Genomic DNA, 20,532 nt, shown 5'->3' on the forward strand with positions numbered 1-20,532 from the left:
TGATTATCTGGCATCCCCTGTTCTCCAGGGATGGTGGATAATCAAGTTTCTGCCATGTTTTGGACTAATGATCTTAAATATAATTATTAAAAAACATCTGTGGTTAAGTAGATTTAGGTTTGCTTTCTTCCCTGATGACATCATGTGATTCCTACTTGATACTTCTTGACTATGAAATATTTTGTAGGGATTCTTTGGCAAAAAAGTGTACATTTCTAAAATGTTTCCAAGAAAATAGTGATTTCTCTCAGAAGAGATATCAAGGCAACCCATCCAAAGCAAATATAACCCGTCCATAGGGAGACCATATCTCCCTGCCCCAAATATGGTGGCAGCTCTTCCAAGCCTGGGGAGCCAGGAAGGAGGTGGCAGCTGCCGGAGCTCCCAGGGAGCCCTGGGGAAGCTGCAGCCGCCAGCACTCCTCAGGAGCCCCAGGGAAGGGGCAGCCCCCAGGAGCCCCAGGAAATGCACAGCTGCCAGTGATTCCCCAGACCCCTGGGGAAGCAGCAGTTGCCCATGCTCTCCCCACTTCCCTGAGGCTCAGGGAAGTCAGGGACGCGGGAGGGGACAGCTCAGATATGGGACAATGACTCCCTTTTAAAAAATAAGTTGGGACGCATTTTTGGCATCCCAAATGTGATGGATGGTCACCCTGCCCATCCAAAAACTTCCCAATCAATAAGCATAAAACCTACCTTTTCTCTTCTAGACAGGATTTATTTCCAGACTAACAAAATCAACTCCCCAAAGAAAACTGAGAAATAAAAAAATTTAAAAAACATACAAAAGGGGGATGCCTTTGCAATAAACAAGGGAGGGCATGGTCTTCAAAGTTCAACATACAAACTCTCAAACTGCCCAAGTGTTCACAAAGGTATTTTGACAGAATCATTCAGCACACTGTCAGGAGTGCAACAAGGTTGCCTATTGTCATCTTTCCTGTTTTTGATCACAATGGACTGGATTATGAGCAGGACAACAGATGGCCATCAATGGGGTGTTCAGTGGACACTTTTCAAATACCTAGAGGACATTGATTTTGCTGATGATGTTGCCCTCTTTTTGTACCAACATGACAGCATGGAAGAAAAGGTTGCAACATCACAAAAAACTGCCTCAATGACTAGACTGAGTATTAACAAGGGAAAGACCAAGACAATGAGGACCAGCCAGTCCAACAGCAACACTATCACACGGGGACGGATGACCTGGAAGATATGAAGCAGTTCACCTACCTGGGGAGTATTATAGGCAGAGACGGAGGAACAGACAAGCATATTGATGCCAGGATAGGGAAAGCATCAGCTGCATTCAAGACTCTTTGTCCCATATGGAGTTCAAAAATAGTATCTGTGAAGACCAAACTGTGGTTCTTCAACACAAATGTGAAGAGTGAGCTCTTGCATGGGTGTGAGACCTGGCATACTAAAAAGTCTTCATATCACAAGCTACAGACATTCATAAACAGATGCCTGAGGTATATCCCTCACATCAAATGGCAAGACTTTGTCACAGATGAGGAGCTTTGGAACAGGGCAGGATAAGAATCACTTGACATTCAAATCAAGAGAAGAAAGTGGGGATGGCGAGACCACACTCTCAGAAAACCATCATCCAGCATAATCCATCAAGCTCTCACATGGAATCTGCAAGGAAAACCCAGAAGAGGAAGACCTCAGACAGCATGGAGAAGATCTACTGAGATTAGGGCAGCAACTGGGGTACTCCTGGAGTCTGCTAGAAGTTTTGTCTTGAGAAAGACTGAAGTGGAGGGAGACTTGTAGATGACCTATGCTCCACTCAGAGTACAAGGGTTTGAGTCAAGTTAAGCCATGGCCTTCAAAGAGCCTTAGCCACAAGACTGAAAAACACAGAGGGTATGTGTGTGCCCAATCGACACTGCACACAATGCATGAGTATAAGCACCTAACATCTTCTCCCACTCTTTCAAATGGGCACTTCCTTCCTGGGGGGTGAGTTTGATTTATTTATTTTTGACTAGTGGATGTACCCAATGTTACTCAGGTGCTTAACTCTTTTTTGAGGAGGGTGGAGGGATACAGCAGTCAGGATATGGTATGGAGGGTACAGGACAGAAGACAAAGGGTGAGGGGGTGGGGATGGACTGAGGACAGTGTGTGGGGATGCAGGGGCGGGGGAATACAACAGTTGGGGAGGCTGTTGGCAGGTGCTGGGTCCAGGACAAGGTGTCAGGATGCAGGAGTCAGGACAGAGCGTGGGTGCTCAGTGCAGGTGTCTGGGCGTGTGGGGAATGCAGGAGTGAGAGTTGGGGCTGAAGGTGTGTTGGTGCAGGAGTGAGGGTAGAGAATGAGGGGGGTCTCAGAGAAGGTGGCTGGTGTGTGGAGGGGTGCAGGAATCAGAGTTTGGTGGTGAGGAGGGGCTCAGGGCAAGGGGCTGGGAGGTGGTTGGGAGATGTGGAGGGGGCTCAGTATGGGGCGTTCAAGGAAGTGGGCAGGAAGGTTGAGGGAGGTGTTACCTGGCCACTCACAACAATCAGGATGGTGCTGCTCTGGCAGCAGCTGGTCCTGGGGAGCCAGGACTGTGGTACCCTATCAGTGGAGCTCCCCGGGGAAGACAGTCTTTGGGAAGTGGGGGCTCTTACCTGGGCCAGCAGCCAGCAACATGGAGAGCTCCAGCCCTAGCCTGCCACTTTCTTCCTATTGTGGTCATCACCTGAGGTAACTGCTGTATTACTATCCTCTGTTTTCACTGTCCCTGTTGGTCACTGCAGAGCACAACCGTGCCTCCTCTCAGACTCTCTCTTTCCATATTTTGGAAAACAACTGGATTCCAGGTACATCCCATTGTCCGAGCATAACAAAATCCTGACCCTAAGTTAGGATAAGAGGAAGCTGTATATCAAATTTGGTGGTCCTAGCACTTTACTGTTCAGGAGTTCTTGATCAAATGGACTCACAGACGGATAGACATACAGGTGCACATTTCTAAAACATATAGTGAGATGGAAATTTGTAGGAATTACTCACTGGGAGTCCTTGTGATCCTTTTATGCCAGATGAACCTGGATCACCCTTTTCTCCATAGCTTCCAGGACATCCCATCTGTCCTTTCCTTCCTGGATGACCAGGTGACCCTCTTCTACCAGGTGGTCCAGCAGGACCATAGTCACATAAACAGTGGCCATGATTCCCTATACAAACAGAGGAAACCAACTTTGAACTGGTTGTGACGTACTATAAATGGAAATATCAATCATTCTTTTTTCTGTTTGTAGGTGAGGAAGTAAGAAGCTGGATGCTTTTTACATTGAACCATGGTCCTAGAAAACAAAAGTTGTGTGATTCCTTACACAAAATGTGGAATCTTTGCACCATGGAATAAATTCTCTGAGTAATTCTACTGACTTCAGTGGCATTAAGCTAGCTGAAAATCTGGTCCCATATTTTCATGACTTGGGCTGATCCATCAAGTCCTCCATTTAGGAAGTTGCCATGAATTTCTACTTGCACGTTCAGGCCTTCAGTGGTAAAACAAGCATGAAACTCAGCTAAGGTCTCCTCTGCATTGAAATCTATTATTGAAGCATACGTGCCTTTTTCTCCTTTTTCACCTCTCCTTCCAAGCGGTCCCATTTGGCCTTTTATTCCTGGCTGTCCAGGGAGCCCTCTTCCACGACAAACTATACCTTAAGAAGAAAAAGGACACATATTTAGACTAAAGATTTTTACAGCTTAGATGACATTTTCTCTTTCCCTCCCTCTTCTCCCCCCTGCCCCCACAATAAATAACTAGGGATCTTATGAAGCAAATATTGCATTGTACTTGGAGTAAGATTAGGTGATGGAAAAGATATAAGTAAGGTTACAAGCAATATTCCTGACAACTTCTACTCCCTTATATTGCTTTCTTCTATATTAAAATACTGAAGTTCATATTTTTAATGGATGTTGATTTTGGCCATTTTCTCCTGATTTGGCTTGATTCCATGACTTCTGGATTTATCTTGAGATTTTCAAAGCAATACAGGCAACTGAGATACACATATTTCATGCATTTTAATTGACACATTTCTCTGTTAATTAAGCCTTAACTTGAGAGCAAGGGCTTGATTCTAATCACAATTACATTTGTTTAAATCAGGAGTACAACCACAAAAGCAAAGCTAGTTAAATGCAAGTACTTAACCTACAAATAATTAATGCATTATATAATGCATTTTAATTATTAATAAAATATTGGCACCAGGTTTTCAGCCGAGGATCTGCCCTGAATAAAAATACATTTCAAACCTTAATGAACACAGAGTGTATGCTTGTTGATTATTGCCATTCACTTTGTGTGGTCATTTCACACCAGTGCAAAACAGCAGACTTCAGTCATGGTGAATTGTTACACCCTCATTATATTGGTATAATAGCTGCACAAGATGCAGGGTAACAGAAAATCAGACTCAGTGTATTTTTTTTAAAGCAAGGAGACCTACAACTGTCCTTTCTTCACTGAACTCTTCCAGGAATTCTATTGTTCTTTATCAGAACAGTACAGCTCAGCAGAGAGAACTAGGACATCAGATTTTTACAATGACTACACTGGCTTCTTTCTAACTCTTGACTTTCGTGTGAAAACTTGGGTTTAGTTTAGTTTATAAAAACATTTTTCCTGCATCCCACATAAGAATAATAGTTGGAGTTCTATCTGTAAAATTAATGAATCTAATTGAATAGGAAAGACCTTCCACTCAGAAACTACACACACGCCCCCCCCAACACTCGACTCTATATTTTCCTATAGAATCAACAACATTCTAAAGAGGGTAACAGAAATAGAGTATTGTATTTATTGTATATCAAATGCACCACTTCAGAGCAGGTCAATAAGAAAATAGAATTTCTATTAGCATGATCTCAACAACTTTATGAATCTAATTATTTATAGCAATCCTCACACAAAACACTTCTGATGTTGTTTGTCTTACCAGGTGGTCCAGGCATACCGTGTCTTCCTTGTGCTCCTGGTAATCCAGGTGCTCCAGGAGACCCTGGTCTCCCAGGAGCTGCTTCAGCTTTTCCAGGAAGACCAGGGTCCCCTTGAAAACCTTTAGGACCTTGTTCTCCATGTGCTCCTGGCAGACCAGCCCAGCCTATTGGGGAAATAGGTAAATTAAACTGTACAGAGTAATTGTGAAGACTTAGAAAAGCTAAAGAAATTATGGGCCATACAATGCCTTCCTATGAAAAGCCTCCACGTAGGCACTAAAAAAGCCAAGGGGTCTGGAGAACAACAAGAAGTCCTGTGGCACCTTATAGACTAGTAGATATTTTGGAGCATAAGCTTTCATGGGCAAAGAATGGGGTCTTTGCCCACAAAAGTTTATGCTCCAAAGTATCTGTTAGTCTATAAGGTGCCACAGGACTTCTTGTTGTTCTCGAAGATACAGACTAACACGGCTACCTCTCTGATACGGGTCTGGAGTTTATATTGCAAAATTTTTAACAGATACTTCTCTTTAGATAAATGGGTTCCTGAAGCTATTGGGAAGGCAGGGTCATGGCCTTCAAATCCTTTGGCTCCTCCTCAATATCCACTGGAAAAGGAAGCTCCAGCCTTATGGAGAAACTGTTCACCCTCCCAAAGTGCCCTCTCTGATGCTCTTGCTGCCACATGCTAACCACCCTCAAGTGAAGGCACAGCAAGGAACAGGCTTCTTTTAGCAGAATTAACTCTCACTGGTTTGGAAGGTTGTATTTTCCCTTGGTCCACAGGAGAAGATGCCATGTAAAATGAATGCCATGTCTTCTCCCTTCTGGAAATATCAGCCTTTTTCAAAGCCCCAGAGACCTAACCTTGTGATGTAGGCTCTAAGGAGCTCTTAGAGGCTCCTGAGTAGAAGAGGAACACAGCATATGAGTACTGCTTCCCTCTCCTCTCCATAAAGGTCTTTTCTGACTCATTTTCTAATGGAGGTTAATATAAGCCTTGCCAATTACATAACATAGCGTGTGCATATGAGACACACAGGAGGAATAACAACAAAAATGAAAAAGGAATTAAAGTTTAAAGCACTCTCCAGTGACTGTTCTACTTATACAAAAAAAAATGTCACCTTTTCGTTACAAAAATCATCTTCATCTCTTAAAATACTCAAACGCAAAAAAGTCTGAAATGAAAAGTTAAAGGATCGAGCTAATCCCCCACTGCTGCATAATCCTTCCTCAATATCACCCTACTGATTTATACAGCCTCCCCACATTTAATGTTCAAAAGGTTAAAATAACAGGTTAAAATAACAGATGACTGCCCTAGCTTTGTGCTCACAGCTTCTGTTAGCCAGTGGATCAAAGACAGTATAATGAGTTCACAGTTTACAAATCTAGACTTCTTACTTGTTCCATCTTCACCGGGTCTTCCCGATGGGCCTGGAGGACCAATTAGTCCAATCAGCCCATCATCTCCAGAAGGACCTGGTGATCCAGGCTCCCCTCGAGGACCTATATGGGAAATGGCAATTTAAAACCTTGGGTAACTGGCAGCCTTTTAAAACGCAGCTGGTTTAAAAGGCAGTTGAAATGATAATTTGAGACCCATTCATAATTAAAGCACATCACCTTTTCTTTATCACACCGGTCTCAATGTAAATTAATTTAATTATAAAGGAGGAAGATTTGGTTGCTACTGGAGCCGTTCCCTTTTGTTACCTATATTATTTTAAATCTTGTACCATTCACCACAAGTGATATCTGTTTGTTATGTATGGGAAGATGGCAACAAATGTGTTTGCCCAAAATAAATAAAAGAAAGCCATTTTCTAAGTTAAACAATATTCTCAATATAATCTTAGGTGAATGACCTAAGAAAAGAGGTATTTATCATTATAGCTATACACCAATAAAAGAGCATGTATATTTGATCATGCATAGTTGAAAAAAACTGAGTTAAACTGGAATAGCAAAATACTGGTACAAATGCTGCTCTCAGTTAACATTCAAACAAGCTCACTTAGCCCTCACTTCAGTAAAGCAATTAACCACATCCTTAACCTTCAATCCCATTTAAACAAAGGGTGAAGTGCTTTGTGGCTTGATGTCAAAGGCTAACAATATCAACAAAAAGACACCTATTTACTTCAACTGTGTTTGGATCAGGGTCTCACTGAACGGAAGTGATTTGTTGAACTGGGGCCTGAATGGAGACAGCAATGCACTAATGGGAGCAGAACACATCAAATATGGCACTCAAAACAGCAAGGCTATTTCAAGTGCAGTAATTCATTACTGCTACCCCTTCTTGTGACGGGGTAGTGCGAAGTTCAAAATAGGCACCTATTTCAAACTTTGGTGCTGTGTGGCTGGCACCAAGTTCAAAATAAGTTACTTTGAACATAAGTTATTTCAAGATAGGGTTACAAATGTAGCTCTAGCCTCAGAGTCTAGATCTACAAACTTGGTCTTGCACTACAGCACTAAAAATATCACTGCAGAAGTTCCTGTGGAGACTGGAGCTTGGGCTCTGAAATTTTGGCTCTACCTAAAAATCCAGCTTAAATGGGAATGTCCACACTGTAATGTGATTCCTGGGAGCCCATGTCTGCAGACCTAGGCTCTGAAACTCACTGCTTGGTGTTTATTTGCAGTGTAGATGTTTATGGGAAAGTTAATTCTTTGTTGAAAATGCATTTCTGTCAGTTCCTATTGCATTAATCTTGCAATTGTGAGATCATTTTAACTGCTAATGATGATAGCCCATTAAGCATATTATTCTGCTATGAGTTTGCCAAGATATTAAGCCATACTAAAATATAACACATTTTGGAGTTATTAATCTGATATAGCTTTTAACGCTGGAGAAACCCAACAATTCTGGCCCTATCGCAATCTAGTGTGAGCTTGGTGATCAGCTTCAACAGAGCTGGGATTTCAACCAAACTATGCAACCCCACACTTCAGTTGAAGCCAAAAGTCCAAGTATTGTGGCAATTCTGGATATAAGATTTCTTAAAAGCAATGGGAGGTGTACTCTGCTCATCCGCATGCCAGTTCTGATCCTCCTCTTCCTGCCTATTTTCTAGATGAGCTTAGAGTTAAGAACCAAAAAGAAACTGACAGATCTGGGCATGTCTGTGTGTGCTGAGAGGTCCTGCTTCATCTAAAGTACATACTTAGGGCCAAAGCCTGTTCTCATATAATCTATGAATTCAACTGACATCAACAAGGGCAAAGTGTTCTCAGTAGATATCCACTGTTGTGAGGTGCATAGTGCACTCAGCTCTCATCAGCTGTGGTCTCAGCACTTCAGAGCACTGGGTCCTGTATGCATTACACAGTATAAAGAATAATTAAAACCAAGTGAAACCTTTCATAGCAACAGGAGGTATTCCAAAAAATCCAGGCAGGCCTGGTTGCCCTCGTTCTCCATGATCCCCCTGTAAGAATTCATTAAGTTTATTGATAGTAGCAAGCAGTGCACTACCATGTAATTAAAGATAATATGATAATGCATACACACAAGAGGGAATGGCAACCTTAATTCTCACATGTCTTAATTTGAGTGTGTGATTCTGAAACAATGTTCTTAATTTTGGTTTTTTTAACACAATATTACAAAAACTACTAAATATTTTTGATAAATCAGTGGCTAACTTGGATAGGCTGCTCAAATATGCTTGAATGCTTGAGTTTTCAGAGCTCTCTGTCATATCTGGTTACTTTAGCATATTGCCTTAAGGACAAGTGATATTGAGTCAATTAAAAGAAATTCAGTAGCACAAGGCTGTAATTTCATAATAATGTCATTAAAATATTTTGATTTTGCAATTAAAATGTTATGATTTGATTGAAAATTTTACACAAGAATGGGGAATTTTTTTGTCACAATGATAGGCAAATATTAACATGGAAACAAATTTTTCCATTGGTTGACAGGCATGCTAAGAGATACCCCAGATTCTTATTGGCAGTTTAGCCAGCTGTATCAAGGAAACACATAAATATAATATCCATAATTGCAATTAAAGTCTTTTCTGGAGCTGTTTAGAGAAATTTTAAATTAGTTTGTACTATAGCTGCCCTGAATTTGGGAGAAGTGAATTTCGTAAGTTAAAGGACTCTCTGAAATGACAGATTTCAATGAAGCGGTGTGGAGGAATTATTCAACTTCTTCTTGCATGCATCAATCAGCATACCAAGGCAAACAGGGATTAGAATAAAAAAGCGGTCAAGTACCACTTTAAAGACTAACAAAATAATTTATTAAGTGAGCTTTCATGAGACAGACCCACTTCTTCAGACCATAGCCATAACGGAACAGACTAAATGTTTAAGGCACAGAGAACCAAAAACAGTAATCAAGGAGGACAAATCAGACAAAAATGATCAAGGTGAGCAAATTAGAGAGTAGAAGGGTAGAAGGGGGGTGGCGAAGGTCAAGAATTAGATTAAGCCAAGTATGCAAATGAGCCCCTATAGTGACTCAGAAAATTCCCATCCCAGTTCAAACCGAGTGGTAATGTGCTGGATTGGATTGGATTGGATTGGAATGCGTAGTCTTTCTGTGAAATCTGGGAAATGCTTGGTGACGTAGCATTCATGGGACTGCATACGAGGACTAGGGGTCTCTTTAAGACTGAGACGTGGAGTACTGGCTCTATGAAACTGGATGCTCATTTTTGTAAATTTTGATCCTGCTGTCATCTCTGTAGAATCTAAGTCTCTGACAATGTGGAGGCTACTGTGGACTGCTCCCCTTTTCTACAGCTGTGGGAACTTTTCCTTTTTAATTTATTGTATTGACTGTAATACAATAAGTTTACTTTATTTTAAGCAATGATCTAAATTTGTCTTCACTGACAATACAGCAAAAAGATTTTCATCACACAAGGAAGAAAAGAAATAGTCTTATTTCTCTCTTTCAAACATGCAAAATATTTTAAGATCTGCTAAAATATACTTAAGGTTATTTGCTGACAGTAGATATTTATGTAATATTTATATAGTGCCCAAGAGTAGCTTGATCTCTACAGTATATTTAGAGAGATGTGATTCCAAGTCTGGAAGTCTAACAAGCCAATTTTAGAATGATAGAATGGATGAAGGGAGGAAGGCTGAGGTCATCTAGTTACTTGCAAACTCTTTGCACTATGAACTAATTTTTTGTTCTCTGCTTGTAATGTTCCTCCTGCAATGGAGTCTTGGTCCTTGACTCTTGGGTTCTATAATAATACAAATAATAAATAATGTGGATATTAAATTACTTAGCTCAGATGTTTGCAACATCATGATTCAATAAAAAATTATTTGTTTCTTAATCCTTAATCCTGCCTTATTTGTTGAAGACATAATGAAAAAAGTAAGTTTTTGAGTAATTTGAATGTGGAGAGGGGCACCGAAAATTATTTTAGCTGACCAAACTGTAAGGACTTCTGTGCTTTTACCTTTATGCCTGCATAACCGGCTTGACCAGGAACACCAGGATCTCCGCTTTTCCCCTGGGACAAATGACAGAAACCTCTCTATGTATTAATTTAATTGGACTATGGCTACGTCTACATGTGCACGGTACATCGAAATAGTCTATTTCGATGAATAACGTCTACACGTCCTCCAGGGCTGGCAATGTCGACGTTCAACTTCGACGTTGGGCAGCACCACATCGAAATAGGCGCTGCGAGGGAACGTCTACACACTAAAGTAGCACACATCGAAATAAGGGTGCCAGGAACAGCTGCAGACAGGGTCACAGGGCGGACTCAACAGCAAGCCGCTCCCTTAAAGGGCCCCTCCCAGACACAGTTGCACTAAACAACACAAGATCCACAGAGCCGACAACTGGTTGCAGACCCTGTGCATGCAGCATGGATCCCCAGCTGCAGCAGCAGCAGCCAGAAGCCCTGGGCTAAGGGCTGCTGCACACAGTGACTATAGAGCCCCGCAGGGGCTGGAAAGAGAGCGTCTCTCAACCCCTCAGCTGATGGCCGCCATGGTGGACCCCGCTATTTCGATGTTGTGGGACGCGGATTGTCTACACGTGCCCAACTTCGACGTTCAACTTCGAAGTAGGGTGCTATTCCCATCCCCTCATGGGGTTAGCGACTTCGATGTCTCTCCGCCTAACATCGATTTCAACTTCGAAATAGCGCCCAACACGTGTAGCCGTGACGGGCGCTATTTCGAAGTTGGCACCGCTACTTCAAAGTAGCGTGCATGTGTAGACGCGGCGTATGTGTCATATAGTTAAAAGTTTACTAGAAATTAGTGTCATGCCATACAGTATTGTCACGTGTTAATAATAAGGATGCATTGTTTCACAGCACTTTATAGGTTTTGGTTTTGTCAATTATACATTTTAACAGGCTCTCTTATGCTAAAAGAAAAGATATTTTAATTGTGGCAGAACAAGAGTATGAGCTCATGAATAGGGCATTTCCTTACTGTGAACCTATTGCCTAAACTGGGGCTGGCTGATTGGTTGCTAAGAGGCCAACTCTTAATAACAACCATTACATGGGAAAAGCATCAGTTCAGCTCCATCTGAAGCCAGAATGCCCCCTTTCTTTTTCAACTGTATTAATATGCTTACACAATAAGCAAAAGTGGGTAGACAGTGAATTAAATTCATTAGACATGTATGAAGAAAAGTAATGAAGGCAAAATACTTGGGCAAGCAGTTCAGGGATGGATAAGTTACACAGTAGTACAATTTGTTATTAGTGTAATGGAGGCCTAAATTAGATGTGGAGGGTATACAGAAGGAAAAAAAGGGAGAAGGATTATGCAAATACAGGTGTGTCCACTCTATTTTAAATCTGGTGTGGTGCTTAGATTCAGAATCCAGATTTACAGCAGAGTATACTAAACAGACCATATAATGTCTAAAGAAAAATAGTCGGTAGAATTGAATGGAGACCCGTCATGTCTGTGTCATTTGCATTTTAATATCTCCTTACCTTTTTCCCTGGAAAACCTAGAGCTCCACAAGAACCAGGGCTACCCTAATAAAGTAAGAAGAATGAAAGCCAAAACAACAGAACAGAACAGTCTGACATTTATTTCTTGTATCTATTTCCCAATTGCTTAATTTAAATATTCTTTCTTATACATGTCTGTGTGAAAGAATTGTTTCTTGGCTATGATATTCACCGGGATCTAGTTCTTGCAACATCTTTACAAACCTAAATATGAGTGGGACTATGAACAATGCATCAAAGTCAAATTAGATCAGAGTCTATTCTAATTTCTCCTATATTGTACCATGAAGAGCCTTACAAAAGTCTGATGTGAGAAATACTATACAAATTACAGGTATAGTCCAGAAAACGCTTCTGAGGGAAGTGCTTACTACGATGAGAAAGTCTCATTGAATTCAACAAGACTGCTCATAGTAGCTCACATTTTGTTCAGTAGTCAATATTTACAAGCTCAGGTCCCAAGGTTCTCATCTTTGCCAAGACACTGAATTCTGTCTGTATTCTAGAATATGTGAATACCTTGTTTTAGGACTCAATGTACTTTATACAAAAAGCAACAAAGATTAATTTAAAGCATCGTAAAATCCTGTTCTGAATTATCCTAAGATATTTAAACTAACTGTGGTAGGTACTATGGTGAGTAAGTTCTTTATCTTGAAATTTCCTTACCTGCATTCCAGGGACTCCAGGAATACCTTTTTCACCCTTTTCTCCACTTCCAGGTTCACCCTGTTATCATTCAAAACACTTTGTTTAAACAGATTACTCAAAGAAGATACTCATAGAGAATTTGTAATGTGTGCATGAGTAGAAAAAGTAAAAACATGACTTGACATTGTATGCACTCCAGGGTCTGCTGGCTTTAGTTACGGAGAACTAGATAAATCTGCTGCTGTTCTTTAACACCTCTCTCATTTTAGCATGCTCTCAAAGAGGATCTTCCTAGCTATGAGTAATCTTTGGGATTTTTAAGGCACCAGTTATAGATAAACAGGAATACGGTTTATTTATGAAATTATTTGGAAGGAGATCAATGCACGAGAAAAAAGTTTTTTTAAAATAATTCATTAAGAGGAAACACAACTCTTACTCCACCCACTAAAGCCCCAGTTTGGCCTCTCAAATCCACAGGAAGCAGTCCCATGGACTTGCTTTCCTACGTGGCAGAAAATGGTCAAAAGAAAAGGTGCTGGGCTCCAAGTACAAAAATATAATACTCTGCACCATAACTTACTTGTCAGCAAATATTAAGTGGGCCCACTCTCCCCTCCCTTTCTTTCACCCTCCAAAAAAAGGATCCCAGCCTTAAGAATTGCCTCTTTTCCATGAGGCCATATGTATTTCCCTTCAGAAAATAAACATCAATATCTGGTCTCTGGCTGTTACTCCACAGCAGCATGGGGGAGAACAATTGCTAAAGGGCCTATGCTGGGACAGAGAAGGAGGGGGTAGCTGCATAGCATACAGGTGCTGTTCTTCCCAACAGACAACTTTGATCTGAGGTTTCCTGGGGATCCTCAGGACCTATGGAGATTCATATCTCATAGAACTGGCCAGGACTTCAGGAGGTCATCGAGTCCAGTCCCCTGCCCTCTTAGCAGGACCAAGCATCATCCCTTTTCTAATCTATTTGCCCCTGATCCTATGAAGTTGGAAGACTTCCTCTCCAATGTACTTCACACCCCTAAAATCCCACTCCTCCTGCAAAGGATAAAGTGCAGCCCTTTCTCCTGCCCTGCTTTTTAAATGGAAAAAGACTGGTGTATCTGTGAAAGGCACCATGTGAGAATCAGCTGTAAAAGACATTTTTGGCAGACAGATTTGGCAACATTTATGCTTTCTTTCCTTGATGATTAAATTCCACAGTTTAGTACTCTGTTGTTTCTCAAATCATTCATTCATTGAAAAGGTATTTTTAGCAACACAAAAAGGGAAATCTGCCAGCATCATTTAGGAATCAGAGAATGATCAAAATGTAAAAAATTATGGAAGAAAGAGATCTTGAGAAGTCGCTTAATTCCTTCTCCAACCCTTAGGCAGGTCCTAGTAAACCCAGACTATCCCTAGAAGGCGTTTGTTTAACTTTTTCTTTAAAACCTTCAGTGATGGAATTCTGCAACCTTCCTTGCAAAGCTATTGCAGTACTTAAACATCTTTATTGCTAGAAGGAAATAAACTGAGACATAACAAAATTCTTTACTTACTTTGTGTCCAGGTGATCCTTTTGCTCCTACTAACCCCGGCATTCCTTTGACACCCTAAATATAAATGACATTTTTTCATCTTTGCGCACAGAAGGTATTTATTTTGTATAACTCCAAAGTTTTGTTCTGCTCTGAAAAGTGTTTGTAAGTATGGCACCTTGTGACTCATCCAGACTGTAATGTGCATGTGTGTAGTCAAAAAAAAAAGCTTGTAATCATGGGTGGCAGGTAATAAAGGCAAGGGAAGCCAACCCCTTCTCAGATAGTCATGGGCTGCTGCTGTCTAGGGAGCTTGCTGAGGATGAAACCACCGAATGCTGGGGTTTGGGGTTCTGGCATTGGGGCTATGCTACCACATGCTGAGGGAGAGGGAGGGCTGTGTGGCTGCTACATGCTGGCGGGGGGTAGGGTGTGGGCAAGACTCTAACGTCAGACAGGAGCCAGTGATCGTAATGAGGAAGTCTGGAAACACTGGGCAGGAGGCAAGGTGTTGGACAGAAGGGGGCAGGGGTGGGGCTTTGCCTCCCCCAAGCCAACCGTTCACCCACTGTCCATACTTGTAATTACAAAGCTAATTTATGCCCTCACTCAGGGTTGCACAGCTGTAACTGTGAACAAAATTACTGGACATGATGCACAGCAGCAAACAACCATCACTTCCCCGGTGGAGGCTGCAGATCCAGAATAGGCCTTTACAAAATGTGTTAATGGTCCCTTACAATATGTGCTGCAGACTTGATCGGTCACTTACAGCATATGCTAACTGCTCATGCTAAACAATCCTCCACCTTGCACTTTGCTCTGATACTAGAAGCTCCTTTCCCAGACCCGAATAAGAGCTCAGTGTAGTCTGGAAACTTGTCTCTCTCGTCAATAGAGTTGGTCCAGTCAAAGTTATTGCCTCACCCAGTTTGTCTCTCCAGAGCTAGCATTTAGCAAAACTGATCTTTTCATTCATATATAACGTTAATTAAATCTGAGAGTCACTGAAATTCCAGTAGAGAACTCCATAATACAAGTTTTATAGTTGCTTTTTAGACCAGAGGTGTATTTTACATACTTTAGAATCTATACCAAAGGACAGTCCATGATTCTGTAGAATAAACTGCTAGGATCATTCTATCCATTTTGACTACCTGGGGTGCTACAACGCTAGCCAAAGCACACCTATCATAGAGGAGTTTCTCTAAATCCCATGATTTCATATTCAGAAATAAATATGGAGACCACAATTATTGTTAATAAGTAATATATCAAGGCTGGCTGCCTTACAGTTTGACCTGTCTTCAGTAGAGCCTGAAAGTTGTTGAAGAAATCTAACACATCTTTCCAATAAACTATCAAGTTAAATACAATGGTCCAAAGAAATGACTGAAACTGTGAGATGGGTATGGAAAAGGATTCAGTGCCAGAGGTAATACATCTTGTCAGAGCTGCCTCAGTCTCTAAGTATATGTCTACACTACACAGCTTTTAGCAACAAGGCTATGACAACACAGCCCTGGTGCTAAAAGTCGGTGCGTGTGAATGCTGTTTGTCAGCACTTTTGCCAACAAAATACTTCTAGCCCCTCTGAGGGGGCTTTTGCTTTGTTGCTGCAGGAGAGTGCTCCTGCTGACAAAGCAGTGTTCACACTTTTGTCATTTGGTGCAAGTGGCGGGTGGGAGGAGGAGAGTTAAGCACCCATGAGCAACGAAAATTTTGCCAATCAGTTGCAAGTGTAGACATAACCTCAGTGAGTTTTTGCTAACAGACATAAGTTCAGCTGGCTCTGAGGCAGTTTGTCAATGGTGGGAAGATGGAAAAAGAGGAATGGTATTTCCTTTCACCCTACTGCAATGACACAGAGGCCTCTCATGGACAAAAAGGTGAGCTGCATGGTGACTGTCCTGTTCCCTATTTGGCAATACATTACTGGATAATAATATTTCTAGTGATGAAGGTAGTACGTTACTCAATAAAGGTCTTTAATATAACATGTGTGCACGAATGCATAATGAAATAGCACTTCCAGTAAACCGAGTATAATAATGTTTAAAAACAGACTTTAATTTGCAAACCTTTCCTCCTTTAACCAGGATAGAACCAGGTGGTCCAACCAACAATGGCTGTCCTGGAGATCCAGGTGGTCCAACATCACCCTATGAAAACCAGAGAAGCAGTAGAAATGTACACCTGGTTCAACATGCCAGCTCTGCAAGGCTTCAGAATGTTTAAATCTCTTGGTTACAACACTAAAGGGATCTGCAAATTCCTGTCAACCAACCAGTGCTCTTTCAATCAAAGGAAGGTAATGCTCCCTATATCCATTTCAGGAGTAGAATTCCCTGTAAGCTGTGCACTTATGTGGCCACTCAGGAAAGGCTGTGTCTACACTTACCTGGAAGGTTGACAGCTGCTACGCAATTTTTGATACGCCAACTGTGTACCAAAAATCGACTTTGCAGCTGTCAACTTCCGTGCCTGTCTTCATGGCAGAAGGTCAACGGGAGCACTCCTCCTGTCGACCTTCCTTAATACTGTGCTGCTCAAAGGAAATTCTGGGGTTGACATTGACCCTGGAACACACCATTTTGCGCATGCATGAAACGGCACCCCGGAAGATTGAACATAAGCGTTCAATCTTCTGCGGCAAGTATAGACCCAGCCAGAACTTCAGATGCTGCCTAGTTTATTAGCAGAGTGCCCACAGCTAGGTTTTGTTTCTTTGGTGGTGTACATTTGCACATCTCAGGACACAGACAAATTTATTCCACACATGGATGGAAAAGTTTAGAGGGAACACTGTACAGAAGTTTATACTATACCATACTATGTAGTCAAAGCCCCAGTGAAATCAGTGAAACTTCAAGCAGATGTTGAAGTCTGCCTACACAGATCTCTGTGCAGGACGAGGGCAGGGCCAGAGGGATGATCTCTTAAGTAAAACTATATGGATAATTTATAACTACCGCTAAGTAAAAGAATACACACAGCATGTTTTCCTAAGAGTATATTTAGTTCTACACACAAACATTAATTGTTTGCTTACCGGCTCCCCCTTTTGTCCCTCCACTGCAGTACCTGGATTGCCCTAATGAAAAAATTCAGAACTATGGATGATGAATAAAAACATTCACAAAATACTTGAATAATAATTTACCAAAGATTTTGTTTAAACTTTGCTAACAGAAGTAGTCAAACAACACCTGAAGTATCAGCAAGAGTTTATATTTCATTGCCACTGTACAAATCCCATGGGAAGTTGACACTCACCGGTTCACCTTGCAGACCAGGAAGGCCTGGAGCACCCTTTAAAAAAGAGAGTCAGACAACTTGAATATTCTCACTTGAAGGCACAGCTCTGCACTGAGAATGATCCAGAGCTGCACCTTCCTAGAAGAAGCCAAATTTCTTTGTGAGGTTCGCAGGTTATATGCCTAAGGCCTCATCTCCCCACAAAGTGGTACAAGCCATTAGCTTCTGTCAGCAGTCTGGCATTTTGTCTCCATGTCTTCCCTGCCTCCTTTAGGGAGAGAATATTACCAGAACTTCTCTGTGCCCATGGATTTGAATTCTGCTTGGACCTTACCTGTGTGTGCATAAGCATGATTTTTGTATTCTGATTCCTCCCACTGCAGACCAGCGTAAGAGCCAGGCAGAGTCAGGCTCTTTAATTAAGTGCTTTATGGCACTTGCCTAAGTGTGAATTTACTCTGGGGCTCAGTTTTTGGATGAATTTATATATGCTCTCAAATTTCAGTTTTACAGAACAATGCCAGTCTTACTTGCAAGCCTGGTTGACCTGGGAATCCATATGGGCCCCTTGGTCCCCGAGCTCCTCTGGGTCCCTGAAAAAGAGGGAAAAAGATGTATTGGTTTGTGAAAATACTAGCATCTTAATTATTTCCTTGTACAGAACTTCTTAATGTGTCACATTATAGGACTCCAAACTCTTATTAAACTCCTAAATACCTGCTTGGACTCCATCTATGTCCCATTGGCATTCTACCAGTCACATACAACTGGCAGCCTGATCATTCATTCCCATTGGGCTGATGTTCTAGAACAGTTCCTAGGTCATGTAGGACAGATGCTAGACAGTAAGAGATACACATACTAGCATATAATAAATGATATGCACTACATAATTATTATTCAGTTATACTGTTATATACTACTACAGGTTGCACCTCTGATATCCAGTATTCTCTGGTCCAGCAACAGCCGTGGTCCATTGTTGCTGGACCAGAGGGCCTGGTGCCACACAGCAGGGGACAGCTGGGAGTGGCAGCCCAGCAGCGACTGGAGAGCCCACTCTTGGGACCAAGGAACAGCGACCCAGCGGTGCTGGAAGAGCTGCTGCTGGGGCTGGAGAGCAATGGGGGAACCCATAAAACGACCAGGCCAGGGCGGTCCAGCACACAGCCTTTCTGGGGCCAGCAGCAGGGTGCCAGACCAGTTGGAAGTGGAGCCAGGCAGTTTGAGCGGCTGGCAGCAGGGGCAATCTCTGCTCTGGCAAACTCCCGCATTCGGTACTGGTTTGGTCATTAAGGTGCCAGACCAGGGAGGTACAACCAGGCGAAGATTTACTTGACATTGCTTGGGTCCTTCAGCGTTGCTTGGCATGTGGGGACTACAGGAGTCTAAGCAGGAGCTTGGGTTTGTGCGGTGCTCAGGGCAGGGAACTGAGTGTGTGGAGGGTTCAGTTATCAGGCTTGGAAGGTGAGGAGGGGCTCAAGGCATAGGGCTATGGATATGGGGGGTGCAGGAGCACTACCTGGGTGGCAGCTCTCTGGGGCTGGTGGTGGCTGTGCTGCCCTTACCATGGCATACCCTGAGGAGCCACTGCCTGGGAACCACAGCCCCTGCCACAGGAAGCCTAAGTAGGAAGCTGCATACCAAATTTAGTGCTCTTAGGTCTTACCATTTAGGAGGCGTTCTTGAACAAACAGATGGACGGACAAACAGACTCATTCACTTGCTCACAGACAAACTCTCTCAAATATATAACAGATTATTGTTTGTGTGGTGGTATAGTGGTGTTGGTCCCAGGGTATAAGTGAGTGAGGTGGTATCTGTTATTGGGCGAACTTCTGCTGATGAGAGGAACAAGCTTTCAAGTTAGAGAGAGCTCTCCTTCAGATCTGGGAAAGACTCTGGGAGCTTAAATTCATAACTTTGATAGGCACTAAAAATCATGGTCTAACAAAGGATTTATGGTTTATTACAACAATCTCCACCCTACCTACCTACCTTTTGTCAAATGTACATGGGCTACTTCACTTTTAATGATCTCTTACAAAATGTGTTCACTACTTATGCTAAGAAATACGTTCCACTTTGTATTTAGCTGTGACAGTCTGGGCACCCTTCCCAGACCTGAAAGAGATCTCTGTGTAGCTTGGAAGCTTGTCTCTCTCATCGAGAGAAGTTGTCCCAATAACAGATATTATCTCACCCACATTGTCTAGTACATACTAGTAAAGTATGTAAATAGTAGCACATGGAAAAGAATTAAGCTCAGGTTACAAAAGCACTGGAGATGCCAGGGGCCACACTGGCAGGTACATGAAGCATCACATGCACCCCCAGCACCTCCCCACAATCACTGGTACTGCAGCAGCAGGAAGAGAAGATCTTTGACAATACCAGCAGCAGGAAGAGCAGGTCCTCATCAACAACCACAAAACAGAAAAGATTTATTTTGGGATTTTACTTTTATGGCCAAATTCCAGGTGCTCTGTGAATTTTGTGAAAATCCAGCAGCTCGACCCAGTGAGGCTCTGCCATTCACTGCTTACTTATCACACAAATTTCCTGTGGACTGTGAATGTGACAGGAGCACCTGTTGATGAGTACCCTGCAGATTCACTAAATGAAAACCACATATAATGTGGGAAGCATGGGTAATGCCTGTTTCTGTTCCTCACAGACATGGTGAACATGACCTGGTGACGTTATTGTACTCATCTATTCTTGTGACTTTTGTCGTCTTGTCCCTAGTATCCTTTGCTCCAACAGTGAAGTAAGCTAGCCCACTCCAATCACATCAATACGAGCTCCGTCACAATGCACTCATCATCTTCTGCTTTTCCTACAGCTGTCTTTAATCTCTCATGTATGAGCAGTGGTAATAGTGAAAGCAAGTCTGGCTAAGAGCCGGTGGTCTGTTCTCTCTCCTATTGTCATTCCTGTTACCTTTGCAATTAAACAAGGGTTAATCACACTCAATACATGGCAATAATGCACTCATGCTACAGTATGTTCGTCAAAACAAACAAGCATATATGAGAGCTGCAGGAAGATACTTACAGGGATACCAGTGGGGCCTGGTAAACCTCTTGCTCCCTAGAATGACAAGCATTTTGAATAAAGGATCACACTTTCACTTAACACAGAATTATG

The 20,532-nt window shown here is 42.1% G+C and overlaps 1 protein-coding gene across 1 annotated transcript in view; it reads right to left on the reverse strand.

Annotated features, from left to right (window-relative positions):
* COL4A4 (collagen type IV alpha 4 chain) overlaps positions 1-20,532 on the reverse strand; it is a 140,004-nt gene that overhangs the window by 72,859 nt on the left and 46,613 nt on the right. The window contains exons 8-18 of the mRNA XM_075004606.1: positions 20,440-20,475; positions 17,913-17,975; positions 16,206-16,286; positions 14,146-14,199; positions 12,611-12,670; positions 10,097-10,186; positions 8,332-8,401; positions 6,366-6,470; positions 4,958-5,122; positions 3,486-3,667; positions 3,044-3,172 (exon numbers count right to left, since the gene is read on the reverse strand). Of these exons, the coding sequence (XP_074860707.1) occupies positions 3,044-3,172; positions 3,486-3,667; positions 4,958-5,122; positions 6,366-6,470; positions 8,332-8,401; positions 10,097-10,186; positions 12,611-12,670; positions 14,146-14,199; positions 16,206-16,286; positions 17,913-17,975; positions 20,440-20,475 (1,035 nt within the window). The remainder of the gene's footprint in view (positions 1-3,043; positions 3,173-3,485; positions 3,668-4,957; positions 5,123-6,365; positions 6,471-8,331; positions 8,402-10,096; positions 10,187-12,610; positions 12,671-14,145; positions 14,200-16,205; positions 16,287-17,912; positions 17,976-20,439; positions 20,476-20,532) is intronic.

This window comes from Carettochelys insculpta, chromosome 10, assembly GCF_033958435.1.
Source record: "Carettochelys insculpta isolate YL-2023 chromosome 10, ASM3395843v1, whole genome shotgun sequence".
NCBI classification, from domain to species: Eukaryota; Metazoa; Chordata; order Testudines; family Carettochelyidae; genus Carettochelys; species Carettochelys insculpta.